The sequence below is a fragment of the Haliotis cracherodii genome, unplaced genomic scaffold, assembly GCF_022045235.1.
Source record: "Haliotis cracherodii isolate W230 unplaced genomic scaffold, xgHalCrac1.p SCAF_1, whole genome shotgun sequence".
Lineage (NCBI taxonomy): Eukaryota > Metazoa > Mollusca > Gastropoda > Lepetellida > Haliotidae > Haliotis > Haliotis cracherodii.
In genome coordinates, this window is record NW_027266264.1 from 31,972,010 (window position 1) to 31,992,546 (window position 20,537).

The window sequence follows — 20,537 nt, forward strand, 5'->3', positions numbered from 1 at the left end:
GACTTGTCTCACGAGATGCGTTGCGGGCGAGGTTTCAAGGTCATCATTAGTAACCAAAGCCAACGACTTACATCACATTTGCACCCAAACTCTAATAATTTCAACAAAACGTACCATGTTTTCTTTAAAATATTTATTAGAAACTCAAAGCGCAATGTATCTGTTCCTGATCAATGAATATCTGGGGCACCTGCATATTTTGGACTACATGTATAAGTCCGCTTTCTATAAATAATTATCAAATATACTATTTTTCATATATTGGTTGTGTAAATGCTAAGGCATATTCGTAACATATGTGATTATATAATACATCCATTTCAACGACATTGCAAGAGGTACTTTGTTAATAATTGCAAAGTCTCTGTGGACTATTTTTCATTGCGCCTTGACTTTGTCGTGACTCAGCTCAATTCGAACAACTTGTTTGGGCGGGAAACAAAAGGGACGCCATCTTGTTAGTTTACTTCTGATGTGGATAATATGCGGAGTTTTTGTAGAAATTGTATAGATAGACCGCCTGATAGGCGATTTTATAGCATTTGTAAGGATTAATACCATCGCTGGAATAATATTTCTGTATTTTGGAGGTAAGTACGCAATGGTGTGCGTTGTATAGTCACAAAATGTCGCACAAGCTTGCACTCGCGGTATTCCGAGTCCGTTCCGATTTGTGCACACTGTTGATTCCCATACACGGAAGCTACAGGCATATACCTCGTAATTAAGCGTTCGTTGAATTGGTGCACACTTAGTTTGGCGAAATATATGTCTGAGATTTATAAATGCGTGCTTATGTTTGTGTATATGATATGTTGTTGATATATTTAGCGTAGTAGTAATTTGGGACTTCACGAACCGATGCGATCCTTATCGAAGTAGGCATGTTTGAGTCGATCAATGATCTACATGTTTTCTGAATTTAGAGGAAATGGATACTTTAGAAACAGATCATCATAGTAGCGACAAGTTTATAACTGAAACACAGGGCCAAATTCTACACAGATGTTTGTCGTTTTTACAACACGTCTTTTTGATTTTGACGACAGATCACCTGACACAAAATGTGTCACTCTGGAAGCAAGGACCCAGTCTAATATATATGTGTATGTAAGCAGGTATGCTTATATGTTATGTCAGCATTATTGAATAAGTGCTGCAAATACCCCTGTCTTATGTTTTGATTGGCCAAATGTACAATCTGTTAGCCTAAAATAGGTGTAGACTTGTCATTATTTTATGTCACCTTTGACCTCCGACGAAACCCTCGTCTTGTTAATATGCCTTCGGGTCAATGAGGTCATAATGTTGTTTTTACTTATTAAACTGTTCCCAAAATATTGTGAAATGAACCAACACATCACGTCTTTTACTTTTAGTACGTTAACACTCCTATCTATTACTTCTTTGCTGAAAAAACGTGTAAGCAGACGGTCCGGACACAACAAAAGTGTATCATGTAATTGTCGATGTTATACTCAAACTACTGGTTAAAAAGTTTTCATATCTACCACTACTACTTTATATCGTTAAGATTTGTCTTAGACTTGCATATCATCATGTAACACCTTCCATATCTACAGTGAGTGAGTTGGTGCTGACAAACTTAGAAACATAATAATCAGGGCGAACCGGGAATAGAACCCACAATCACAGGTTTCTGGCGTGCTCTAGAGACGCAACTCTGAACAGTGAAATGAAGGGCCTTAGACGACTGGGCCCCCCATGCCCCCTGCATACCTACAAAATATTGTAAAAGTTTGTTTTCTGCAAATTTAGTTCGCAGTTAATTGAGATGTGACATAGGATCTGGAAGAACCAATGCATTACCTCTCATGTGAACCCGGTCACCAGTTGTCATATACAAAGTTCAGTTTGACATCAAAATTTTTAAATGAAAAATTGCAGGAAATAACAAATGTGTCTAGAAATCTTGCCAAGTTTCCACTTTTCAAGTTGATTGAATTTAACAGGGAAATTGTCTGAAAGTTTTCTGTCAAAAAGAAAACATAGGTTACCTCCCTTGCCTTGTGATTATCTTTACAAGGTGTACAGTGATTCTGAGTGTGATAATAACATAGCTTATAATTTGATTACATTACTGAAATCATAAGTCATTATAGACTACACATATTTACAGCGGTAGAAACTAACAGTCTCAGTCCACTAGTTCTTACAATGATAACATAGCAAAACCTTTAAAAATGGCAAATTTCTACTAGTCCTTAGGATATCTTTACTATTTGGCAGTTTGGTAAGGACTAGAGGACTAGTGCCAATTTCTAACCCTGCATAACAGGTACCTATCAATTTGCAGATCTAAGCATACCAACATAATTTATTATTATGGCCATGTAAGTTCAGCTGTTGCCTCAGATTATTAAATGAAGATAGATGCCTCAATTACCCCCTCCTATATATGTAACATCTAAAAGTGTTTGGAGAATGATACGATGGGTAAAATGTTCAGATATTACAATTAGTGGGTTTAATAAGTGGCGAAGATATTGTACTAATCATGCTAACAAGCTCTCTTGCAATACCAATACAATTCATGGAACGAGTGAAGGGGTATTCATTACTTGCTGTGTACTACTTTTTTTGTAAGATTTCACTGTCATGCGTGTCCTGACACATGTATACGATCCACAGCACAGTCGACTTCGAATAATGCTTCGAATACTTCAAAAGTTATTTCATATTAATTTAGTACCATACAACAGCCCACCTTTAGAATTCAAGAGTCGGTACCACTAAGCTATTGTAACACTAAAGTTATCGTAACACCCATACTTCAACATAGACATACAACTGTCGTTGCATTACTATTGCTTGTGGAACATGGTCCTGCAACACAAATTTACAATCATGTCACAATACCCTATGACCCCAATTTATGCAATTTTGTTGCAAGAACAGCGAAACAATGCCATGTGACGTCAGCCTAGTAACAGGGGTGCTGGGATCATCGAGTGCATAGCAGCGGTAGAAATTGACACTAGTCCTGCAGTCCTTGCCCAACTGCCCAATTGTTGTTTTTTTTGCCATTTTTAGGGGTTTTGTTATGTGTTATCATTATAAGGACTGGTGGACTGAAAATGTTAGTTTCTGGCTCTGCTTAAGGTCATCTGTGATCTATCATCTCTACAAGTAATATTATTGAATGTAGCCAAAGGCAGTGATTGACTTAGATATCACATCAACATTAAGTCTGCGTGATTGAAAATTGCATATGTCTTTCAATAGTTTTATTTTCATTAACACTTTCATTTTCACCTACAAAATGTTGTATTGCTTGAATAAAATTATCTACCGTAACTGACAAATGTCAACAAAAAACTTAAACAGTAGTTTATTCAATCGTCAAAAGCCTTCAATCAAAACATTTATTTGCATACTCGCAACACTGCATGCTGTACTGTGCACAGCCGATTCCTATATCAGTGCATGGAGCTTTGCATCAGCTGACAATGGTGGAGTGCTCAACAGTTTTATTTCCCTGATTGACAAAATGAGTGTTTTTACAATATATACACTTTGGTAGCGCACAAAAATCCTATTCCATGATTCCATTCCTACACCAAGTCATTAACATATTTTTAAAAACTTAAATCTTAGCAGAAATGAAACAGCAAGATGGATTTAGTTTTTTTAGAATTTTTTATATATCTCTTTGCTTCCAGATTTTTCCAGATAACAGTGACTTAATCATTCAAATCTAATTCATAAACGTCGTGAATCTCAACAGTGTTTTCAACATTTCTGGCTGCTGTACATGGCAAACATGCCACCTTCTGTGGGAAATAAATGACTTGATTGTTGCTAATTAAACAAAAGGGTGAACATGGAGCAATAGTTGTCGTATACTGAACTGTCACTTCTAATTAATTGAAAAGTCCATATTGATAGATTTAATTTGATATGGTCAGAGACCTGGTCTCTGATACGGTACACACCACAGGCGGAAATAAGGCAGCGAAATTGATGAAACACTGGAATGTAAGTAAGGTATTTTTTTCCAACAAACTGTCTGTATTAAATTTCATCCTTTTGAATATATTACATTACGATCTACACACACATTGTCGAAATTTGTTAACTGCAGATTGCTGTCTCCTGCATGCCAACGAAATGAACAGCTGATGGTAAACATGCCTCCTAAAGATCTCTAAGTATCTTCACAAATAATTCCAAATAAAGTGGACAATGAACAGAAATAAAGAAATATTAGTTTAATTTCTCCTAAAGTAGACAATCAACAGAAATATAAGCGCTAATTTAATGTTTTGTTAATACTAATGTTTTTAAATATGCACAGTGGAATAATTAATGTTCGAAAATAGCATAAGGATATATTCCAACAGTCTTGTAGCATTAATTGCAACATTTGAGTCACAAGTACTGAAAATCAAATTCAGTTTCTACTGTGTGAAGATGAAATATCTCTGAAAATTAGCAAAATCTCAACACCCGCCAAAAAATCTCAGTGCTTTTGGACCAGGGGAGATATTTTGTCAAGGTAAAAACTACCATGATAATCCCTGCAAAAGATGTTGAGTTTTTCAATTTTTCTTAGTGAAACAGTGTTCCTGACTTCCTGTTTACTGGTAATTACCAGTTTTTTACCGGAAAAATTAGGCTTGGACTGGTAATTAATGAGACTGCCAGTGTTCCGGCAAATGAAGGACCTTATAAATCTGTGATATTCATATTTTTCGAACAAAGACCGCATGTCTGTTGCCATCAGGGTTTCCCCTTGTCAATTTTAGTGCAAGAAAATAACATTTCGCTTTGCTTCGAGGTTAAAAGTATATTTGTAGTGACTTTGTCTTGATATATTAAAAAAAAGAAAACTGTGTCTAAACTTTGTGTGAAAGATGTAAGTCACTTCAGCACGTTCAGCGATGAAATGAACGTGATATTGAAAGAATTTAAAGTAGGATTGTCAGTTCCAAAAGCCAGCGGTAAAACATAATCATATGCTTTGGTAATAAGCACTGTCTAATACCAGCTTATTGTTATTAAGGGGGTGATTTTTCAACATGACTCTGTCCAACCTCTTCCACCTTCATAGTTTCCCATTCTTGGCTGTGACTTTTGACATCTGCAGCTTTAGAATTTGGCACTAGTCCTATAGTCCTTGCCAAACTGTCCAATAGTTAGGTATCGTAAGGACTAGTAGAAAACCGCCATTTTTTTAAGGGTTTTGCTATATGTTATCGTTATAAGGATCAAAAGGAAGTAACTCAGTTTGTTTGCATCATCTGCTATGAGTTTTGCCAACTCCATGAAGCTGTGGCCATGTGAAGGGGCCACCTGGTCAGTATCCCCTGTTAAGATCAGGGTCAGAATAGGTCTTCAGCAACCCATGCTTGCTGTGGGAGGTGACTAACAGGATGAGGCCCAGTGAATTGGTTGATGCATGTCATCGTACCCATACTTGTTGTAGGAGGCGACTGACAGGATGAGGCCCAGTGAATTGGTTGATGCATGTCATCTTATCCAGACTCTGTCCAGACTCAATTATTTACAAACCACTGTCATATAACTAGAATACTGCTGAGTGGAGTAACAACAAACAAACCTGATCAGTATGGTTACGAGTGGATTCATCCATCCAAAATAAAAATGTGGTGATGAGTTAGCCTAATAGTTAATGCGTTTGCTCATCATGCCGAAGGCCCAGGTTCGGTTTCCCACATGGGTAATGTGTGAGGCCATTTCTGGTGTCCATGATGTTGCTGGAATATTGCTAAAAGCGGCATTAGAAAGTCCACTGGGCATTATAATGATAACATATAGCAAAACCCTCAATAATGGCAAATTTCTGCTAACTTAACTATTGGGCAGTTTGGCAAGGACTTTAGGACTAGTGCCAATTTCTAATGCTGTTAAAGCAGCCCATACCCAAACGCAAAATAAAAATATGAACTGAATAGCTTTGAAACAGACGATTTGTTACACAGGATTCAGGGGTCTATATTTATTATTGGGTATCCGGGACTCAAATAAAATTATATTTGGTACACAGATTCACCATTCAAGAACAGTAATGGTGTACGTAACAAAGCCATTGTTGGATGATATTTGTGTTTTTGATATATTTATATATTTTTAGTAATTTATATTCAAACCACACCCTTTTATGACTTGGGAAGGTGTTCTGTAGTTTTGTCTGTTTCATTCCGTCAGTCATGACCACCTTGTGTCATTTCAAGCCAAGGCATGAACCTTGGTTTCAATGGTTTCCATACATTGGCATATGAGCACAAACAAGAACGATAACTCTATTTCTACCTGTATCTTCAATAAAATGTATGTAGCTATGTTTAGGAGAAGGGGAGTTAACTCTTGGTTGACAATGCTATGGCTTGATCATAGTGACCTCCCTTTGCAGTTTGTTGAAGATAGAATCTGGGAAAAGTCTTGCTGTAATGGCCACAATCTCAATGCAATCCATCATTTTTTATTTTCATTTTCCCTTTCCCCTATGTGTGGAGGCCATGTCGCCAACAACTACCTTAAGAATTGCACCTTTGCAGCAGGAGAAACTAACAGTTTTAGTCCACTAGTCATAATGATAACATATAGCAAAACCCTTAAAATGGCGAATCTTTATGAGTACTTATGATACCTAACTATTGGGAAGTTTGGCAAGGACTACAAGACTAGTGCCAATTTCTAATGCTGCTATGACATTTGAATGTTGGTGCCCCATCAATCTCAGTTATTCAACATTTAGGTTATATAATTACTCCTGGATGTTCATGTGCGGAAAGCTGATTTTATTAGATGTTTCACCAATTGTCTCAGTATGCTAAAAATTGCAAATGTGGAAGTTATGGATTTCACCTAGCCTATGAAAGGTTGTAATTGTAAAAAATGGTAGTTTCTGTCTGATTGTAATGTATTATGTTTACATATGTATATATGTGATGTTTTCTTTAATTTTCAGACATCAAGTAACAAATCAAGATGTTCTACGCACACTTTGTGCTTAGCAAAAAAGGGCCTCTGGCCAGGATATGGCTTGCTGCTCACTGGGATAAAAAGCTTACTAAAGCTCATGTGTTTGAAACAAACATAGATAGCAGTGTTGAAGCTATTCTGCAGCCAAAGGTAACTTGGATCTTTTCCCATCTCGAGTAGTACATATTAATTGTTGGTCCCTGTATTTGAAATTACTGCCTGAGGTCTACAGCAAATGTCAATTTAGTTTCATATCATTATGATTGTAATGTATTTTCTTATTGTGGTTCTTTTAAGACCCTAGTAGAGTAGTTTTATGCCTATCATATTTTTGTCTGGGTACGACAAGGCTTGTCTGTGACTAGCAGTGTTAAACTAAACTCAAAGGCTTTACTAGCCCTAGTAAAGATAAAATGCCCTTGCTATGTTAAAATAAGGGCGAAATTGGGACACTTGCACGAGCCCATAGGCATTTTTACTAGCTCCGGGCTAGTGAAAATCTAAAGGATGAATCTTACTTCGTAAAGACTTGTAGTTTTCTCTAAAATGTAGTGTAAACCACCAGACTGTACCAAAAGTCATACAGTCTACTCGCCCCAACTTCTATTTTTGCATTATTTTCAATAAGATTTTAGTCTTGGTATATAGACTAGTATAAACTGATCTGATGAATTTTACTAGACTCAGACTAGCTTCAGACTAGTGGGTATAGTCGAACAACTGTTTGTTTGTTGCAATATTCTGACTACCGAAGCGCCCATGGTGATATTTGCTAATATATTGGCAAGTGAATAATCCCATAAGCACCCCTTCTGATTGATCAATGTACACAAAACTTATTTATTCTTGTATAATGCCTACCCTTAATTATGGGCTATTAAATTCTGGAAAAATTAATCTCTCATGCATAATATGCATATACTTTTCTTTAGTATCATTTCAGTCTGTCAGTATGACTAGTGATCCATCATCAGAAATAGAATATCAACAAAGTGTTCATTTTAATTTGTATATCTGGACTTACTTTTGTAATCTGTTTTATTAAATTTATTCAAAATTTCATTCAGTAATGGTTACATTATTATTTCGGCGAAATTGTGTCTCTATGATGCTTACAACTTCCATTCACTCTGTTCCATTGAGCCCGCTTTACCACATCATCGCAAAAGCGCCAACTCCTATTTATCAATGCAACAGTGATTTTATTTTCTTCTGTTTCATTTTTTGGGGACAGATCTACACATCAAGATAAATCATGTTTGACTATCAATAAGAAAACGCCCCAAAACGTGAAAAACAATTTCCATTTGCGTAGTTTTCATTTATTTACATCATATGCTGTCATTGAAGCCATACAGAGAGGTAGCTATACAGTCACTTTTCATAAATATATATTGTGCCCCTCACAGTCCCAGTTTTGGTAGCAAATCGTTATGCAAAACAATATGTAAAGTGTCAGTCTCTTCTGATTTCAGCGTTTGTTTAAACGCAAGAAAATTCTTGTCACATTCTATGCAAATTAGTCTGTGGTGTTATGCGAAGTTATGTTACTTCTGAAAATGATTACTAATTAAAAACTAGACCTACTTTTTAGGATATTTGCATAAATTTTCTTCAGAAAATGTTTATGAAATAATCTCGACTGGGTGGTTGTAGTATATTCAGTCACAAGCTTGATGTATCGATTCTTGAACTGTGACCTGTCATGATCAACACCAAAGCTGGTAGAACAAACACGTTTTGACATAATTACACTCAAGTTAATTTTACAAATGAGTAGCTGAAACAAAGAAATGGTAATAAGCATTAAATATAACATTATCACTTAAAAATAAAGGTAAGTAATATGATCACCAAAATTATATTATTACAAGCTCCCCCCATCTCTTAATTTTTGAGAGTACTTATTACGTCAAATACGATATATGAGGGTGGTCTGTAAATAATCAAGTCTGGACCAGACATTCTAGTGATTGACATCATGAGCATCAATCTACGCATTTGGCAGACAATGACATGCATCAACCAAGTCAGCAAGCTTGACTACCCCATCCCAATAGTCGCCTCTTAAAGCAAGCAAGGGTTGCTGAAGACCTACTCTAACCTGAATCTTCATGGATCTTTAACAACTGAACAACCCTTATATCACAATGAAATGAATTGTTAACTTGTTGCCTTTTGTATATTGGATCTACCACCAGTTTATATAGTTATAAAATTCTGTTGCAGGTGAAAATGGCTTTGAGAACATCTGGTCATCTTTTGTTGGGGGTGGTTCGCATCTACTCAAGAAAAGCTAAATATTTATTAGCTGATTGCAATGAAGCATTCGTGAAGATAAAGATGGCTTTCCGTCCTGGTGTTGTTGATTTGCCTGAAGAAAACAGGGAGGCTGCTGTGGCGGCCATTACTTTACAAGAAAACTTTCATGACTTCGAGACCACGTTAGCAGACTTAGAGTAAGCCCAATGCATGATAAATATCACCATGAATACTTGTTATCTGCCTACATTTTGACTTCTTTATTTGCATTTAAAGAGAATGTTTTTTCCAGTTTTGAAATGCTTAATTATTCATAATTTAACCCTATTGTAACACTAAGCAATGAACCAATGATCAACCTCATTACTGTAGAATGTTTGAATGACAAAAGATAGGTGATATAATGAAACAATTCTATGTCTGATGTTACAGAGATATTGACGTGCAAGCCCAATTCTCAGTGAATCAAAGTCGACCAGAGGAAATCACCATGAGAGAAGATTTGGGCAGTATTCAGTTAATGGGAGATGATGGTTTTGGTAAGTTTTTTAGATTAAGATTGTTTTTGATATATGCAAATTTACTACAATGAAGTTGAACTGTTGCAGCATTTTGTTACTTCAAGTTGGGTTTTGTGGGTTTTCCTGCATGAAGTTATATTATATATTATTTAGTTTGGGAAAAAAGGATTTTTTTGTTTTAATGATTATTTACTAACAAAATGTTGCAAAGCGATTGTATTTGTTCCAGTGATCTTGTGTTCAGAGTGTGGAAAGCATCAATTTATGGTTCTTGACTCTGTTCTTGCCTTTTTATTAGGTGACATGTTTGAAGACGACTTTGGAGGGGAAATTTCTGAAGATGAAATTTGCCTCATTATTTATGGATTTAAGACAGATTTAACTAAACACCCTATCGATTTTGATCTCCTTATGCAAACGTTGGATATGACATTAGCTCGTTGTAAATCTCCTGTAAATAAGGACCTTAGCCCGGGGCTTCGTCACAGCGTGGACAGTGGTATTGAACTCGACGTAGATCAAGACATCTGTGATATTAGTGAAAGTCTTGAAACTGACAGTGGTATCCGCACACCTTCTGAAAGTGCATCAAGTAAAAGTGCAGCTATTTTGTGCAAATCTAGTGCTACTTGTGACAGTGCTATTGCTCACTCAGGGAATTCTAGAAAATCTCAGGACAAAGTTTCCTTGGAAAAGCTGGACAGTGGAATAGGTCTGGACAGCGATCCAGGTTTCTATGAATGGGATGAATCCGAACATAATTCTGTGATAGAAGATGGAAACTCCCATTGGGATGACCCCCATGCTTCTCCGTGTTCTGCAGGACCGGGTAAGAAGTAATCCTTGTGGGGTCAAAGGTGAAATTTTCTCCATTCCAATTGGAGTTTGTTTGATCCAGTTTCCAGCATCTCAATTGTTCATTTATGCCAAATAAGCAAATATGTACATCATCTTCTAAAATGATCTATTAGTATCTGTTACAAAAGCAATGATTTGGGATTGACTTCTAGAAATTGTTTTGTGATGGGGAGTCTGCAAAAATGGCAATCGATGCTGGAAGTCTTGATTTTATGTTGAAACATCCTGTCGTGACCGTCCTTAATGTACTGGCTTCATATTCAATGTTTGTTCCTCTTGACCTTTGACCCCTCAAGGATGGCTTCTTGACCAATGGTCTGTGATACTTAAAGATTTACTAATGCTGCTGCTCATGTTTCAGAGCTTTACTCCAATTGGAATGTGTCTGCTTAATTTACAAGGCTTTTGATCTTACATGATAATTTTAATAAATCTGTAGTTTAAATTTGTACATCAAAAGTCTTGTAAATTCAATAGAAATATGAAGTGGCATGGTGTGTATTGTAGGAAAAAGGGAAAAAAAAGTTTTCATTGTAAGAATAATATTGATTATATTTCAGGGGTTTGTGGTAATGTATTGCTGAAAAAAATACACACTTGCATGAAAGGTCCTTTTGGTTTACACTTCTAAGTATTATTTATAACATGTTTCAATGTTATTAGGTGATGTTGGGTTTGATGAACGGGAAATCCTCAGAGATGCGTCAAATCTTGACGACACACTCTACAAGAACCAAGATATATCGACTGCTCCCATTGATGATCACGAAAAGACATTGGGAAATCATAGCACATCATTGGAAAAGTCCATGGATGTTGACATGGAGGCACCTATTACAGATGATGGATTTGGTGCTGTTGGTGATGGATTCATGGGTACGATGTACAAATTTGCTTAAAATTGTAGTTGACATTTTTGTTGACATTTTTCTATCTTTCATATATCCATTAAGTTTTTGAAGTTTCATTGTCTTTCATGTTCAGTTGAACTTGCCCCGTTATTTGATTTTCAAGTTAACGTTTGTTTATGATTTCTAAAAATTAACAGATGCAGATGACGACGATGATGATGATAATGGAGATTTTGGTGATGTTGGGGATGTTGATCAGGCATTCTTCGGTGAGAATACAGATTTGTATCCTATACTGTTGTCCATATTGTATGAGAGGAGTTGAGAGCCTTTGTATGGAATAAAGTGCTGCAAATCAAACTTTAACATTTTCATAACTAGTGGTGATTTTGAAGGAAATTTTAACCTGCCTCTTTGAAGAACCATTGTAATAGTAGCTTCTCAATTGTAGATATTATCATGGTGAAATATGTGTGTATATTTACAAGTGCTTTAATAACTTAGGTCAAGAATTCATGGAGCCTGCAGGTCTTTTTGAAGACACACCTATGCCAGAAGTTCCAATGCCCACTGAAGCTGAAGGACAACCTGAACCTAAAGATACTGAAGGTAAGTTTGTTTTTATGTTTAAGTGTATGTGAGCTTACCATTTACAAAGCAAATTTTATTCATCTCATTAGAATGTATCCTGTAGATGAAATTAGTTACACATTATTACTCTTTGTTTGTTACATACAAGTCCTGTACCCTAGCCCAAACAAGAGTGCTATTTTTTTAATTTGAATGTTTTGTATTAATATATTGGCCTTTGTTTTAATGGTAGTATCAATTGAAAAGTGTATCAATTGAAAAGTGTGACTAACCTTGATAATTTTACTTGGTGTGTTACACCAAACTTGTGAACATGGCTTTCACCAAGTGGTAAACATGACCTACAATAGGTATTCTTCTTTCAACATTATGCAATACTGTGATGTAACTGAAATACTGTTGAAAGTTGGGTTGAACCTAAGTCAGTTGCTTTCTGTTCTATGGTAATGTTTCACAGTGTTTTGTTTTCCAAGACTGAAAGTAAAATAATTAGAAAGGAAGTGTATTATATCCTCCTTATCAAGCTACGTGGAGGCATGGTACCTTCTGGTTTAGGCTTTTGCTGTTGTTGACCAAACCTCGGGCAATATTACTGTTTTAAAGATATTTCTGTTAAATTAGGAGGTAATAATATATGGTCACACAGTATTGTATCTGTTTGAAACTACAATTAAATGATGTTTTCAATTTTGATATTACAGAACCACAGAAGGCAGTTGAGACATCACATAATGAGGCAGAGGTGACACAACCAACAAATACAACCAACAACACAGCTGGTGAACAAACCACACTTGTACATAATGAAGAAGAAGCATTTGCCCTTGAACCCCTAGATGTCACTGCTGTACCAGGTACATATTATTACCAGCCATTCAAACTTGGTTTCAACAGTCTCAACTGTCTGCATTTATTCAAAGTTTCTGTCAAATTAATTTTTGGTCTTGCAAGGTTAGCCTTATCATAACAGGCCGATACAAACTCATGTAAGAAGTACGAAAATACCCCTGGCGAGGTTTCTGTAATATTGATGGTCAGAACTTTCGAATGATAACAAACATTGATTGAATCTTCACACAGGTTATTATCATAATTTTCCGATTATGTAAAAAAATGAAAATAAGAAAGAAGTAGGGAAGTTGATATTTATGAAATCAGCCCACATATTTATTGAAAACGAACTTAAGGCCAGACACGGCACCTTAAATTGACATAATTGCTTCAATATGTCAAAATCGAGATTTTGATTTTTTTCGCATATATAATACATGTACTTTGTGATGCAACATGTTTTTTACGATATTGTGTATATTTACTGAATAAAAAACGTTATTCAAATCATAATGTGTGGTATTGTTTTTAAATATGATCGTAATCAATGTGGAAAACCCTGAACTTTCACCCATGACAACGCCCCCGCAGCTGTAACGAACCCCTTCATGTTATACATCGATAGAAAGCTGATCGTTTCCGCCATCTTTCTGTGCAAAAACATTCTAAAAATAGATATTCTACGTGAGGCTATCGTCGGTTTTTCCCGCGAGTCAATCGTACGTAAATTACCATTTAAGGAGAAATATCCCGTAATGCAACATTCGGGAATATTCGTTCGATCCAAATAAAGTAAAACGTATCCCACAATGCAACATTCGGCTTAGCAACAAAACACCGGTCTTTTCCGGTAGGTATACAAAATGGCGGCTGCTTTGCGAAAGATTGACAGGCAAACATCGTTTTTGATATTTTCTTAACTGAAAATTGTTGTATTTTTTTAAAATGAGGTCAAAACACGTGTCACAACACGCCAATGGTTAGAATAGGAGGCGAAGGGCAAGTCAGTTGAAGCAGGCACGTTCGAAATGCGGTGTTAGAGTTACGACCCGTGTTGACAGCGCGATCATCCCCGTGTCAGATTCTGACAGCTTGGACGTTTTAGATGCATCGGAATCATCCGGGGACCACGCCGTTGGGGAAAACATCCCCGTTGGAGACAATGAAGGTGAGAATTCTTTTTTATTGAATGCAACTTCACGCAGCGACATAAAACTATCAAAATTTAAAGCTGCTGAAAATATCAAATCTCCCGTGCTTGACAATGATGAACCAAAAACTCAATGGATGTCTATTGACATGAGACAAATGAATTTTTTTCTTCAAGAGATTGAATGCCTATCATGTCACGAACAGGGGTCTTTTGTTGTTTGAAAAGAGTGATAATTTTGATAGATTTGGATTTGCTGTAAACGTTATGTTGACATGTCAAAACTGTCAGATGTGTGTTGCAAAAAATTACACTTCACAAAGGTCAGGTAATCAATCTGGTACCAATCCCTTTCAGGTCAATGACATTTTTATGCTCTGTCAGAGGTAGGACTTGGTCATGCTGCAATGAAAAGGTTTTGGTGGTTTTTTGGAATGGAAGGTCTCCATCCTAAGACATTACAACAAAAACAAAACATTCTTTCACAGGTTGTTGTTGAAAATACTAAGGAAGTTTTGTCAACATCAGACATTGTCTCGATGCAGAAATTGCAGAAAAGATGGTACCTGTGTATCAAAGAATGTCTGATGAAAACCTCCTTAAGAGGATGGTGAAAGGCAAGACACAGAATGCTAATGAATGCTTGCATTCCGTGATCTAGTCCCGTTGTCCGAAGACCGTCTTTTTGGGTGCAAGGCGGTTGCATCGGGCAGTGGCGTCTGCAATAGCTTCGTTCAATGAGGGTACATGTCACATTACTCAGGTAATGAACAAGCTTGCAATAGAAGCTAATGAAATAACAGCAGCTTCTATTGAAAGACTTGATAATGTGAGAACCCTCAAAGCAAGGAAACAAAGCCAGGAGACATCTAAGATAGAACGTAGTGCAAAGTGGGAGGCTAAAAAAAAGGGACCGAGTTCATGTTGAGGCAGCTGAAGGCTTGCTGTATGGTGCTGGGGAGTTTTAAGTCCTGTTATTTCTTTGTACATGCATTGTTTTATGTATCTTGAATACATCCCATCAGTAAACTAAGATTTTGTAACTGTTTAATAGGTGCTGAAGGAAGAAAACCATATACAAACTTATTTCCTCATTTTCTCCATTAACGTCATTTTGGATCTTAGTGAACATAGATCTCAACCGTTATTGGCCCGATTTGGATGAAATTTAGTGTACATATAGGCAGAGGATTACTTTACGCAATAACAGAGAGACTTTTTGAAATTTGTTGGCCATTTTGATTTTAAAAAATAAATCATGGGTAAAAATCAACCTAAAAAATGGGAAATTTTGAAAAAATATTTTAAAAATATATGCCAGTCTTTTTTTAATTTTTCTTTCTGTCATTGCACCCAACACCATACAAGCTTTGTTATACAACTGAAATTTTATAAATATCTTTATTGGTCTTAGAGAAAAACTGAATCTAATTTCCATCTTTTTCAGGCTTGCGGCGGCCATCTTGGATGTTTCCATGGCAACCGGTGGCAACATCACCTGGAAAAGACTCTATTTCAATTGTTAATATGTATACCTCAAAGTTGTAACCAATTAAAACTAACAAATACTTGTGAAGCATTTTGTCAACTGTAAGGTGCAGTGTCTGGCCTTAAGTTGTAAATGCATAGATTCCTTTAAAACTTGGTGAACACTTTTTATAGAGGTCCAGTGAGAAGTTTGATTTCGATATTTAGATTTCCTGATAAAATACAGGCTTTGTTCATATACTTTTTATTAAGAATAACTTTACTGAAACATTTGTGTGACCTATAACTTGAAAACTACTCGAAAATTTTAGGGAACAGTTTCCAAACCAATAGGAGAGGTGTAGTGCAAAGTTTAATTTCGATAAGCAGATTTTCTGAGAAATATTGCTTTTTTTTCATGTTTTGAACTTAAGACTATGTTGGATTGAAAGTTAAGTGTATTAATGATCCCTGCACACTTTTTGTCTTGTTTAAATAATGGTATAAACATTACTTACATGTTTGTGATGAGACCTTTCAAATTGTGTATGACGTGTAGTAGTGAAGATGTTTTTCAAGCTCATATTTTTCTACATGATTGTAGGCTTTATCTATAATCCCAAGAGTCTCTGGGAACTTAGTGTCATAGCATTAAAATCTTCTGGTAGACTGGTGTTGAAAGAGTTAAAATATAGTACACATATCATGACATCATGACACATCTTCTGAATGTGTTTCCAAAAGACAATATGTTTTATCTTATCCAGCATTACTCCTTAATGCATTTGCAGCGTACTTTTGACAGAAACAAAGCTGTTTAAGGTCCAGCTGAGGAAAAAAAATGTTCCAAACCAGTGTGAATCAGGACCCAAACAACAGCACCCACGTGACCACGGAAGTGCTGGCATCACATCTACTTTATTACTTCTTGTCACCAGAAATATGTTGCAATAATAAATTGTCCCGCTTTTGGACTTATCTGTGTTCTTGTTTCTTGCATTTCTATGTGAATAATGTCCGTACTCTGCTGAGTGACTGCTTAGTGACAGTTCCACGTGATCATGTTCATATAGGTGCTGAAAAGAAAGCCAAGAGGAAAAGAAAACTAATTGTTGATGAACATAAGGGCATTCCTGGTGAGACAATGAAGCTCCAGCTGTCAGACACAAGTGATATTGTGACAACATTGGATCTTGCTCCTCCCACCAAGAAGCTCATGCATTGGAAAGAAACAGGTGGTGTTGAAAAACTTTTTGCCCTGCCTGGTAGGCCAATAGTCTCCAAGACGTTGTCAAAGGTTAGTTGCACTTTGTTTCCTAAGAAAGGATCTTTTTTAACATTGATATTCAATTAACTGTAAGTCATAAGGTGGAGAATTCTAGTCAAGAGGTGCCTATCTTTCATAATTTTGATTGTATTCCTCGAAGAAAATAACACCAAAACACTCAAATTACAGTTCGGGAAAATGTTCCTAATATATTTCAATGTTTCTGAATATATTTGCTCCTTTCTTATTTCTCTAAATAGACAGAAATTATTCTGAAACAGGGCCTTTTTCAGTTTTAGCCCTGGCTCATGCCAGTTAAGTTTTGATTTGACATGGTCTTTGGCCATTTTGTGAATGTTGCTTTAATGACTCTTTTGCTTTTGTAGATGTTCTCTAAGAACTTGGTGACAAAGCAGGTAAAGGAAGAAGACGATTTTTGTGGAATTGAGAAACTGGTGCTTGAATCTCCTGAAGTGTCCCGGGAAGAAGATAAACAAGGTAAGGCTCTCATCTTCAGTTAAACAGAATTTGTAAGGAAAGTCACAAAAGTTTCATGTCTGTAAAGAAAAATGTTAATAGAGCACTAATCTGTGTCTTTAACCACTTTTTATAGGTATAGAGATTGAAATTGTTTATTAATCTGTATGTGCTTAGATATATGTTTAAATGAAGATTATCATGTTTGTGTATTCTGCAGTTGATAGATCAAGACAGTCAGAGATGTCAACAATCATTGAAGAACCATCAATCAACTTGGACAACAGCAAGACTTTGGCACGTTCACGGCGCAGTGAGAAGTCCTTTGTAGAGAAACCAAAAGAAGTTGCTCCTGAAGAGCCATCAAATAATGCACAAGATCTGTTTGCCCAGTCCTTCAACAATGGCATTGTGGATATGCCGCCTGATCCAACACTTGATCCAACACTTGATCAAACACTTGATCCAACACTTGATCCAACACTTGATCCAGCACTTGATCCAACTCTGGAACCCAGTATAACTGCTGTGGACCCCACTGCCATTGATCCAAACCTCATTGACCCCAACATGGAAGATGGGCCTCCATCAATTGCTCCTTTCTCTGTACCTCCCCAGTCTGTTGGGCCTCCATCTGTTGCACCCCCATCAGTTGCACCAGTAAGTTCACTTAATATTTGGCATTTACTTTCAGAAAACATGGCTTTTTTTATCAGCAGCGTCCTATCAACATATTTCCAATACACAAAAGTGGGTGATTGAACCCTTCTGCATCACGTTAACTATATGTGGGTAAATATATTATTTAGCAATTATAGCTAAAATGGATAGAATTATCATTAAACCGCCTGCATGTTGTCAAAAATAAGTCGGCCACTGTAACTTGATAATGCCCTCAGATTTCTTGATGAGGGTCCATTATCACGCCCATTGTTAGGTGACGTCATAGGCTAGGGATACGTGACGTCACGTTCAATAGTGACGTCATCTGGTTTGTTCTATGACGTTTCCATAATTGTTAAAGTGTGTCCGTGACATTCGTGTTGATTGCAGTAAATGTTTGAAAACCGTGAGTTGTTTCCTTTAAATGGATAATAGATTCCATCCATTTTAGCTATAATAACAGTAATGCTATTTTTCAGGGCATTATCATTTGCAGAAGCCTTTGGTCTTTTCAACTGCACTCCTTCGTCGGGCAGTTAATTGAAGACCTCAGGCTTCTGCAAATGATAATGCTCTGAAAAATAGTGTTACCCTTACAATCACAGCCTCATAACTAAGCTTACATTAGAATAATGTTTACCTATTTTACATCATAATGTGTGTCAATTTGTCCTCTCTTTTTTCCCAATAGGCCTTTGATGACCTAGAAGCTGAGAATGAACCGATGCCTGAGAATTTGGAACAAGAAGAGATCCGGTGGAGCAAGCGAACACAGCAAATGCAGCACACATTTGATCTGGCTTTCAGATATTCAGACTCTTTAAGCTTCAAGGACATGGCCAGACGGCATAATCGTAAACAAGCATCATCCCGTTTCTACACCCTGTTAGTGTTAAAGAAGCACCAGTGTGTCGAGGTGCTGCAGAATGAACCTTATGGTGACATTATCATCAGCAAAGGACCTAATTTTGGAATGGCTTGCTGAGATAGACACTGTACAGAAGTGTAAATATTCATGACACAGTGGTCAAGTAATATAACATTAACTTGACAGTGGATCATCAGATCATCCCTAACATTACCTGAACCGTGCTATCATTAGCAGTTACACCACTGACTGATATGCCAAGTCAATAATGCATCTCTGTCACTCATCTGTTAAAGGTTACTTTGTTGTCGGTGGCTGTGTGTTTTTGTCCAGTATTGTATAATTGTTACCTGGGTGTGTGTTTCAATGCCAGTCTGAACATTAGTGCTGGGACCTTGTCTCATGAATCATTAAAGGTTATCTGAAGTTAATGTTCATATTAGGTTTCACAATTAAGCTGCTGTTTCCAAATGAGACGTTTCAATGTTAGGACTGGTCCTAAAATAATTATTACATAGAACGTCCATTGTATTGTCAACAATCAATTTGAATACAAGGCATTTGTGATTAACTGTAGAGAAACATGGCATGTTTTTAGTCATCAATAAGGTAACAACTATTTAATGGATCATACATCTTTTTGAGAAAGCTAAAAAGGTAAGATATATATGGATTGAGCAAATAAGCTGTAGTTCATGATGGTTTTCCTCGGTGTCTCAAGTTAAAAAGTGTGCAATATTTCAAAGTGAGCAGATTACCAAATGTGTTTCAAAGAAGGATAAGTTTTGGATGATTTTGTATGTTAAAAAAAAGAACATTTCTGTATTAAGATAAAGATATGCATATTTTTAATACATTGAAATAGAGGTTTTTAATTTTAGTTACTGGTCCTCTAAATTGTCCCTTTTTGTATGTATTTAGGATGGATTAAGGTGACATACTGCATTCTTTTCATTCATTGTCATTAAACCTGATAAATCCAGGCAGCATTCATACAAGATGCTGGCTCACAGCGATTTTAGAGAACATTTATATTGAAATATTACAAGCTTGTGTTCATTGTTGAAGTTTGCATTTTGCAAAAGAAACCATCCTATTTGTTTATCCCATATTGTAAATTCATTATCATTTGTCATCCTACCTAGTTCCTAGTATCATTACCATTGTATAAATTTTGTTCACTTGTTCCTGGTTTAAGACTAGCATCAATCTCAATAGTTGCACTTAGCCACGATTTTACATCACATTTCATTGGGGATTCCTGGAGTCCACTCGTGGCTTGTAGCATTTATTTTGTACAAATAAAGTCATTGAATATAACAGCGGTTTCTGTGTTTGTGAAAAGTGTCATTGCTGCATGACAGGAAATCATGTAGTATTGAGGTATAAGATAATTTCTATATTCTGAATAAATGTAACAACTACAAGGCTTTATAAAAAGCTGGAACTTCACTAAATTATGGCTTTAGTACTTATGTAAGCATTGTTGAGTCATTCAAAATTGTTCAGGGTATCATAATCAGCATTCAATTACCGGTAGACTTTTCAGCTGGTGTTGCTGAAGGGGTTTTATATCGTAGAACTTTTTTGTTGTTGTAATTTTGGCTAAACTTTTCCACAATCACCAGTAACTAAGGGATTGGTGTAAATCCTGCCAGGGTCCATGCAGGTAGCAAAGGCACTGTAAGTCCCCTTGGTACCCAGTATGGTGGCCTACCTTTAGGGCGCTGGTGATAAATAGCCCAATTTTACATATCTCACT

The 20,537-nt window shown here is 36.3% G+C and overlaps 1 protein-coding gene across 2 annotated transcripts; it reads left to right on the top strand.

Moving 5' to 3' along the window:
- Window positions 1-437: 437 nt before the first annotated feature.
- On the top strand, window positions 438-20,095 carry LOC139476001 (double-strand-break repair protein rad21 homolog). 2 transcript variants are annotated; one of them, XM_071259228.1, is made up of 13 exons: window positions 438-590; window positions 6,956-7,119; window positions 9,199-9,428; window positions 9,664-9,770; window positions 10,051-10,581; window positions 11,274-11,486; window positions 11,659-11,730; window positions 11,966-12,070; window positions 12,754-12,906; window positions 16,574-16,797; window positions 17,154-17,265; window positions 17,465-17,904; window positions 18,599-20,095. In XM_071259228.1, exons 2-13 carry the CDS (start codon window positions 6,976-6,978, stop codon window positions 18,890-18,892), a joined length of 2,625 nt encoding a protein of 874 aa, XP_071115329.1. In that variant the 5' UTR covers window positions 438-590; window positions 6,956-6,975; the 3' UTR covers window positions 18,893-20,095. The 2 variants fall into 2 exon arrangements, with proteins under 2 accessions (XP_071115329.1, XP_071115339.1); XM_071259238.1 differs by lacking the exon at window positions 10,051-10,581.
- The last annotated feature ends 442 nt before the right edge of the window (window positions 20,096-20,537 follow it).